The sequence below is a fragment of the Parasteatoda tepidariorum genome, chromosome 6 (assembly GCF_043381705.1).
Source record: "Parasteatoda tepidariorum isolate YZ-2023 chromosome 6, CAS_Ptep_4.0, whole genome shotgun sequence".
NCBI lineage: Eukaryota > Metazoa > Arthropoda > Arachnida > Araneae > Theridiidae > Parasteatoda > Parasteatoda tepidariorum.
Window position 1 is genome coordinate 49701703 of NC_092209.1, and position 10279 is coordinate 49711981.

General features: G+C 26.3%; 1 protein-coding gene across 1 annotated transcript in view; it reads left to right on the forward strand.

Annotated features, from left to right (window-relative positions):
• LOC107443310 (large neutral amino acids transporter small subunit 2-like) overlaps positions 1–6242 on the forward strand; it is a 54203-nt gene extending 47961 nt beyond the window's left edge. Inside the window, exons 8-9 of the mRNA XM_016057133.4 lie at positions 2885–3215; positions 5091–6242. Of these exons, the coding sequence (XP_015912619.1) occupies positions 2885–3215; positions 5091–5155 (396 nt within the window). The 3' untranslated portion in view covers positions 5156–6242. The remainder of the gene's footprint in view (positions 1–2884; positions 3216–5090) is intronic.
• The last annotated feature ends 4037 nt before the right edge of the window (positions 6243–10279 follow it).

Here is a 10279-nt window from a genome sequence, read left to right on the forward strand (position 1 = left end):
TACAAGAAATGATTTATAATCATCTTGCTTAATCGATTCATTATCGATTAAGAATAATACTACAGAGTATATTGAAGTGCTGTTTTATCACTTTAATACAAGATGGACTTATTCAGAAGGTTAGCAAATATTTATTCACCATAGCTGTTCCATTTTTCCTCCAGACTGTTGCCATGCCACATACAAGAAATGATTTATAATCATCTTGCTTAATCGATTCATTATCGATTAAGAATAATACTACAGAGTATTTGAAGTGCTGTTTTATCACTTTAATACGAGATAGACTTATTCAGAAGGTTAGCAAATATTTATTCACCATAGCTGTTCCATTTTTCCTCCAGACTGTTGTCATGCCACGTACAAGAAATGATTTATAATCATCTTGCTTAATCGATTCATTATCGATTAAGAATAATACTACAAAACCAACCACGTTTGCAGTATCTTCAAATTTATTTGTTTTTTCCTGAAGAACTTTAAATTTTGAGGAGATAATAAGTTAAGGCATACAAGAATGACAAAACTCTTCCTCCCTTTTAGTCTTCTTCAAAAAAGTAGTATTTAAAAAAAAAAAATTATTTTACTGTTTTTTAACTTACTAATCCATGCTTCATTCATTGTTTTCTTCTTAAAAATTGTCTTATAGTTTATTAGAAAATTATCTCGGCTTGAAACGCATAGCCTGTTGTTTCAAAAACCGTTATAATGTTTGTGCAAAAAAAAAACGAACAAAAAATGTATGGATCTGTAGATTCGTTAGAAAATCTTTTATTTCACGAAAAGGACAGAAGGTATATTACGTGCTTCTCAATGATCGAAGACGATTGGCTAAAGGACGAAGAAATAAAACTAGCTGTGGAACGTGCTTAAGTGCCAAACGATAGTAGATCTTATGTCCAAGAAATGCAGTTCTAACACTAAAAGCAATGGCCACGATTTTATTGATCATGTAATCAATAGCCCTCACTTTGACCAAAACATTCTTTTTCTTTCTTTGCTAAATATATGTTTCTCAGACAAAGTTTTTTCTCTACACGAGAAATAAAAATCGGCACTCTTGTTCTTTTCTTCACGGCAAAAGAATTTTCCTTAGAGGGATATATCTATAAAAGAAACAGAGTGAGGATGATTAGTTAAATATATTTATAATAATTAGAGAACTCTCAATTTAAATCAAAGCAGAAATTGAATTTAAAAAAAGATGACTATAATACAGAACTTGTTCAGGAGTAGCCTGCATGCATTCATGTGGGTGCTTTTCCGTAAATAACTGCTTAACAATTTTTTATTTAATATTTAATAATGTTTGGTTAACAATTTTTTATTACAAATCGTTTTGCCTTTCTTGTATTAATTACGAACTTATTTCTTCAATTTTTATGCATTTTTTCTAATTAGTCTTACGAGGCACTCTTCTGTTTTGTGAAGCACTTATTTCTGAAAAGCTCCCACATGAGTCCTTCATGAAAAAGTCCTGCAAAAAGTAATTTTTAATTTAATTCTTTTATCTCAATTTAAGTTTATTTCTCTAATATGTCTCTAATATTTTTATAAATATAGTTGAAAACAAATATTAGGCTTGTGCTTCTTTCCCCCGCCACTGGGGATCAAAAATCATTTTTCGCGGTCAAAAATAAAAAAAAATGAAGTTATAAGAAAAAAAAATCTCAATATGGTTTTTTGTAGTAAAATGTCCAAGGAATATGACGGTGTATTTTGTTATTTTGGTTTATTAATGGAAATAGCAATTAAATGGAAACAAAGACGAAATAAAAAAAAATTTTCAGTTAAATTTTTATTAATATGATAAATCCTTACAGTAAATAAAAATATTAAAACTAGGCATGATTAATACATAAAAGCATTTCTAAGATACATATGAATTTATTACTTTATATAAATACTATTAAAACCAGAGCCATTTCCCTATTTCTGCCCTGTACAATGAAATTGTAACTTTAAGGTGCTCTATAAAAAAGCCTTACGTTGCCGATGTAAAAAAAAAAAATTTGCACATTTGTTTGGTATATATACTCAAGAACTAAAAAAAAATTAGCTGCGAATATTTGCAAATTTGGCTGATAGATCAATTTTTATAGTTCGTGTCATTTTTATAATAATGATAAAATTAATGAAAAAATTATAAAAATGAACTTGAGATTATTATTTTTGTTATAAAATTTTCAAAATTTTTCATATCTCGCAAAATAGATTCATTATTTTTTTAAAATTCGATAATCGAATTTGCAATTAACAATCTTAAATATTTTGATTCAATTTATTGAGTTTAAATTTGTTTTAATAAATATTTGCGATTTTACATCCATTACTCTATTTATTAAAATTATTAACTACAAATTTGTAATCAAAGATCTCAAAAACTACTAGTAAATAATTTTTATTTATTTATTTACAATTTTTTCAATAATCATACGCCATTTTGGATCCGCCATATTGTTTTTTTGAAATTTTGACTTCATATTTGAAATCAGCGACCCAAAAAACCTATAGGTGATCAATTTTTAGAACATTGAAGTTAATTTTCTAATTTTGTCCCACCGTGTGACGTGACGGAATTAAAGAACTGAAAATTACTATTTAGGGTTACAGGATTCGTATCTCGGAAGCTATCTATTTTTGGACTATTAGTATCAATGAGAATTTTTAATCAGAATGTTTTGAACTACTACGTATTAAATTTTCAGTGAATTTGATTGAGAATTAATACCCATAAGATTTGGGCGAGGTTCTTTTTCAAAATAAGTAATATATCATTAGAACCATGTTTTTCTATGCAAATAAAAGTGATTCAGAATTATGCAATTGTTAAATATGTAATAATTATAATATTTTATTGGAATAATTTTCGAAATTCTTGTAGTGCTTGATGTCCTTGATGATGTTGTGTACAAGTGACGTCTATGTTCTCATCAACTACCTCAGTTTTGCTCAATGGTTCTGGACTGGCGTTGTGATAGTCGGTTTAATGGTTATGCGAGTCACTAAACCAGATCTTCATCGTCCCATTAAAGTCTCGTTATTTTGCCCTATTGTTTTCCTCGGATGTTGTATCTTCCTTGTTTTTGTGCCCATGCTTGCTGAGCCTTTTGAAACTGGCATAGTGTTATTGGTGATGTTTGCTGGTCTGCCCGTTTATTTTCTATTTTTGCGTAATCCTAAACCTACTCCTCTGCACAAGGATACTATGAATTGTAAGTATATATTTTTATTTAATAGGTCTAATATTACTAGCAAAGCAGAAAGGGTACCGAAGTGTTGACATTTTCAAACTTCATACCATTTATAAAATGTCTAATGCAACACTTCAACTTTCTTTTTAACAGTAAAAAATGAAATAGTTTGGCTTTGTATTATTCTAAGATAGGTTTATTCATTTAGTTGGAAGGCTCCATCACCTGCTTGCTGTGATCACTAGCCCGAGATTATACTTCTCTTTCATCATCCCCCCTGAAAAGTCAATATTTTCCAAAAAAACAATGAACATTTTTTTATATAAATCATATAATTATTGAAATTTTTTGATAAAAAAAACACTTAATAATTGCGACACTATTAACAAAATTAACTATCACTTAGATTTGAAAAAATAATCAACTGTTTCTGAAAATAATTTAACCTAGAAAATACAATTTACACTACTTAAGAAGACGAAAAAGTAATTTTACTACTCAAAGAGACTTAACATACAATGCTTTGGGTCTTTTTAGAGGTCACATTCTATAAAATGTTTAATAAATAATCACATTTCATTTATAAAATAAAACTGTTGGCTTTATTTCTTTTTTATAAATTAAAATGTTTATAAAAAAATATGAAGCTCAACTTTAAATTAAAATATTTTAACAAAAATAGAAAGCTAAACTATTCGGGTCCCAACTATTCATTTATTTGCTTTAAAAATAGATGCTCTGCGTGAAATATACTGTAAATGTTGCTTGTGCTAGGTGACTTAACATTGTGGTAGGAGCTTAAACAAAGTGGCTCAGGCATAGCAATTAAAAACTTATCTAGCTGCCATACAATGAATGAATTGTATTCTTAACGTCATACAATGAATTGTCTACTATCTATTAATGTTATTTGTTAAACAGAAATTAATAGTAAAGAGATTTTGTACAGTATTTGAGGTACACAACGCATGCTAAGAAATTTGCCAACAAATCGGAGAGTACCTGAAAGGTAGAAACTAATGTTAACGTAAGACCAGCGTAACTAAAAATTTCTGTGAATGACGTCAATAACTAGTTTAACTGTTCGTGACGCCACCATCAAATATCAAATTTCGGTTTGCTGACTGCCTTGCTAATAATATTAGTTCGATCACTTAACTTAACCTTTTCAGTAATTTATTGGATCTTGAATTCACTTATAGTTTTGGATTTTTTTTAAAGTTTTTTTTTTACGCAAAAATTTGAAAGCCTTATTTTTTTTAAATTAAATACTAGGCTCTTATTTTTGATATTTGCTTCGGTAAATTCCCCCCCCCCCCAAATTTTTTCTTAAGATCTTTTTAGAACTCAAAATTATGTATAGAAAATGTGTAAAAAAAAAGAGAAAAAAAAAGAAAACCCTTAAAATGAATGAAAAAGGAAATATGTAATTATTTATTCATTGCAGTGAAACTTTAATTGATCTGATTAAATTATTGATAATTACATAACTAAAATGGATTTCTATTTAGTTTATGTAAAAGTTTTATCTACTTTTATCATCAAAATGCGATAATTAAACTGTTTATCGAGGAAAAGTAAATTATTTTTTATTTATATGAACTAAAAATTTTAAATTATGGCAGAATAAAATATTTTGCTGTTGGAGGATCAAAACTAATTTTAAATATAATAAAGGAGACTATGAGAATTCTCATTACAGAAGAAAAATTTTGAATTTCCTGATTTACAATAAAAACTCATTTTCAACGAAACAATTCCTGGAATTCGTTACATACCAATAATCATTTTTATTGATAAATTAAATTTTAAATACATTTTTATTCAAGTAGAAATGTCATATATTTTTAAAATTATTAATTTAATATTTAACCTTATGACTCTATTTTTTTCCAGCTCGGATTACAAAATGTCTTCAAAAACTGTTTGAAGTTGTTACCCCAGAAGAAAAATATGCCTGAAGAAGTATTTCGATATCATGAACTAAACTGCAGTATTTTTTATTAAACAAAAGATTAAGCTATAGTAACGACACAGCATTTGAAAAAAGCATAAACTGTTTGCGTTATGAATTGAATTTTAGTAGTGGAAATTTGTTTTTATATTTTTCAAAATATATGAAAACTACCTAAAGTATTTTATACAATTTACAAACTATAAATGAACAACAAATTCACTGATTATGACGTGATTGAGCTTTAATTTACATGATTATGATTAAAATGGTCCCATATTTGAAGCAAATTTTTAACTCGACAATTCCGAAAATTGCACGCTATTTATAGAATTGTTTGCTTAAAAAATTTGTTTTTTTTTTAACAAGTTGTTCTACATATACAGCTCATCAGCTACTATTCAGAAATACAACATGAGTTGCAGTTTAAATACACAAACAGGGTGTTCTGTATACACCGCTATTAATTTATTTGTTTAGAATTGTAGTCAAAAACGAAGTAAGATTGTAAACACATTGAAGCTGCAAATTTATATTTAAGAGAAGAAAAGAATTCTGGTGATTTACTTGTGAAAAAGGCTGTTGTAAAAACATCAAAATCAGTATGATTAACAGTTGAAATTTTTGGCGCAACTTCTCCTATACATCAACTCCTCTTTTATTCCATAGTGCAATCAAACTGATTGTAGTTGTTAACCTCAATTTCCTTAATAGCGATTCGTCTTCTAGCTGAAATATTAAATTGAGACTTCTAATTTTTATATTTTTTACTTCCTTTTTGAAAAGTGTTCTAAAATTATGTATTAATATGGGTAGTTGCAGAGCAACTTCTTTATACTTATGGAAGATATGTTGGTAGAGTTTTTCAACAATTTAAGATTAGGCGAAAGCAGCTTTAATGGAAACACAAATCGGTTTTGTACTCATAATTGGATGAATTTCTTTTGAATTAACTAATATATTTGTGTAAATAAGTGATATTTTATGTGGGTTCACTGCTTTATATCATACTCGCTTTTGCAGCATACATGTGATGTTTTTATCTTCGATGTTAAAATGTTTGGAGTTATCTCATTAAATTATTATACCAGGAAGGTTATCAATTATTTTATTTGAATTTAAATATCAGGGGTCTGTCTAGGTTTTTCTGAGAGGTACCTATTTTGTGAAAATTCAGACATAATTTGTGAAAATTAAAAAATTATATTCAAAAATCAACACAAAAATATGTTAAAAATATGGATTTATCGTTTCTTACGAGACACAAAAATAAAACTTTAGGAAAAAGTATTTTGTGAAATTTTTCCTAAAGTTGAATTTGTGAAGGTACCGCTAAACGGTAGTAAATTTGGCTTGGACAGACCCCTGTCTAGTTGATTTATTTTTTAGTTAGTATACTGAGTTTGCACCAATTAATGTAACAAGCTAAAGCTTTTCATAAGAATGCTAAATGGCTTACGTAGATTATATTGTTTATGTTTCGTATTGGGACCAATTATAAAAATGATTTTTTTAAAAAATATTTTTCATATTTGCTCTTTAATCGAATATATATTTTTCCTTTCCTTATTTTTATAAAAGTTAAGAAACATTTGGCAAATGAATTTGCAGTTACTTATCTATCTTCTAATGATGAGCAGTCTTCTTAATGATTAAAATAACCTATTAAATAATTTGGTTATCTTAACGAAATTAGGTCTAATTTTCTATTAATTTAAGATATATAATTATACAATACAATTATACAATGTAATTAACAAAATTAACAATATAAAATTATGCCGTTGAATAATATGTTTCATGGCAGGAGTGCAACAGCGTGTATTAAAATATTTAATATCTTACTATGTTTAATTACAATTTTCTATTTTTATGCATTTTAGAAGCATTTGAGACAAAATAAGGATTTTAATTTTTTACATTGTTAAATATCTTATTTTTCTAAAAGTAATTTTTTATTGTTGAAGTAACAAATCTTATTTTTTATTGTTGAAGTAAGTCATCTTCAATTTTGTCAATGAAAATAGCTTTTATATTATATTTCTTTTCCACTTTACTGATAATATTTTAAAGAAAAATACAAATTATAATTTATAAAAAGAATTAGAAAAAATTATTATCTAAAAAAAAACGACCTTAATTTTGACCATTTTAAAAAGTATTAGATAGGAACATTTGACATTCTTTAAAGATTATTAAAGGGCTAAAGCATCTTCAATCAGGCATTGGTAAGCCACAGATGAATAGTTAAAATATTGGAATACTAGCATAGATAATGACGTGAAAGGTTTATATCAGGGTGCGTAGCCAAATTATTCAACAAAAAATAAGCACTTTTCAAGCACTCTAATAACATTTTTAAGCACTTTAAAAGAATATCATAACTAGGCAGGGTTGGAAAGTTTTTGACAATTGACGGTTTTATCTGGTTTTAACAGTCATGTCAAAAAAAAAAAAAAAATCTTTTGGCATTGTGTTTGACAATTGTCAAAATTTTTGAATCGTGTAAATCGAATGTCGTTTTCATAAGCTACGATCTGACGAAGCGCCGAAATAGATTGGGGTTGAATTAATTGTGAAAACGTCGAATAGAACAATGTGAACAGTGTCTTTCTGCATAATTCGTAGCGAAAATCAGCATGGTAAAGAAAAAATCTCAATTTGGAAAAGGGAAAATTAAGCAATTTTTAAAAATTCCCAATGAAAAAAGCACCTTTAAGGGCTTTTAAAAAACGAAAATAAGCACCTTTAAGCACTTTTTAAAAAACGCTACGCACCCTATATATATATTATAGAGAGAGACTTCTTTTTTCAACTGATCAATTAATTATTTAATGTGCAGCATTTCAGTTTTAGAACAATGTTATATTTTCAGAGATTAAATTATATAAATAAATATCTAAGTTTCTTAAATGAAAAAAAAAACCTACGACTACATATTCTATTGTGGTTATTTAGCTGCGCAAATTTTTTCAATATTTATTTTTTTAAATAATAAACAAATAAAACAAGATAAATAAAAAATTAAGGAGGTAAGAAGCAAAACTAATTGAATTGTTATGGGCTTTCATTAACGACTATTGCTTGAGATAGTAAGATTATTTTCCTGCACAAGAAAATCCAATAATAATAGTAATAATCAAAAATTATTTAGGGTTTATCGTTTTTATTTTTGGCACCTAATACAGTACACTTCTATTAAAAATTTGATCTAAGTTAATTTAAAGTACTTCATAATGAAGTGTATCTGCAAAGATAGTTACAGTCCATATAAAAATATTATATAAATATATATAGCAACAATTACTTTATTCTAAATATAATTAGATATTAATTTTATAAGTAATATATTAATTATTAAAATAATTATAATAATTGCAGCATACAATTATTCTGTATACATAGCAAAAAAGTATATATTTGACAATGTGTAACAAAAATTGGATCATTTACCTGCAATCCAGAGGAGTATTAATTAAAATTAACTTAATATAATTAACTTAAAATAAAATAAAAAATAACAATCAAAATAGCCAAAAAAAAAAAAATCAAATTTCATTTTGATATTTTTTAAAGAACTCATTAATTAAATTGTGGCATCTTTGGATTTTTGTCAATAGCAAAAAATAAAATCAAATTTCACTTTGATATTTTTTAAAGAACTCATTAATTAAATTGTGGCATCTTTGGATTTTTGTCAGCTAGAAATAAGATACAATTAAAAAAAAATAATAGTAAAAATATTTACTGAAATGTACTAGCTAAAAATTAGTTTATTTTAATCTTTAAAAGATTAAAAGAAATTCATTTACTATGTTTTTAAATTTAAAAAAAGAAAATTACTATTAATATGAAAGTTTTAACAAATTCCTTGTGTATTAAGGGGTGGTAATAAAATTTTTTTTTGTACATATTGTTATAGAAACTTTTTTATATTATGTAATATAAAATTACAAAGTTTTATTATGAATTAGCCATTTTTTGTACAGAATAAATATTTTTATTGTTTACAGTAAATATTGATTTTCACAAAGCATTTTTTAAAACTGTGCTAAAAAAGTGATAAAAGCTGAAAACCAGTATCAAATTTCTTTATTACTTTTTAATTAAAAAGTTTTTATTGTTGCTCATTTTTAATAATGAAGTAAATAATTCATGCAGTAATTTTTTTTTCCTTGTATTAAATTTTAGTAAATCTGCATTTTAACATATAGTGCTTTTTTCTACATTGTACTTATGGGAAATAAAATGAGTTTTGTTAAATAATGGCCTTGTTTTTTTCTTTTTTTAAAAAAAATTACTGTAAATATAAAGTAGTTTATCGCTGATCAATAACTAAAAATGCAATCATGCATAAACTTAATTAATGACCAAGAAATAAAAAGGTAACATGGTAAAAATAGGCATAGGAATACATTTTTATATCGAGTAATATTGCCAAATTATTTTGACTATTGTATCTAAAGTTAAAAAAAAAATTGTTGCATACAAGTAATTAAACTTCACGAATAATTTAAAGTAAGGACTTTATATTGCATAGCATACAGCATCCTATTGGCCTTCCCCATTCCATAACTTAATAATCTGAAAGTTTTTACAGTAAGAAAGATACTGTTTCACTGCAAGTGCTTGATAAAATCCAGAGGAAAATTAAGAAAGCATGTAGAATAATTGAAAGAAACAAATTCATGAAAGCAACAGATGAAACAACAAAGCTATTTGAACGATTTGGCGACAATTATACGAAGAAAAAAAATATTTTGCCTAGTGGAGAATTGGAAACTATGCTCAAGCTCGGGCAACATGCAACACCTAAACTTCAACAGAGGTAAGTAATCTTAAAAAATTGATTTCTTAATTGAAACATTTTTTGTAAAATGTATTCTACAAATAATATAATTGTCGCTCCAACGAAGAAAAAATAGAGATTGATGTGTCCTTCGATTAAAATACTGGCAAATAACTCTACATATATATTTTCTACAAACATTTTGTAATAGATTTTGAATTTTTCAAACCATACAAAAAATGCAATTTAGTAACTTAAAAATTGTTGCATGTTTGATCTACAATATCAAAAGTACAGGAAGGAGACCGTAATAAACAACAAGACAGATTTTACTGTAGGAAG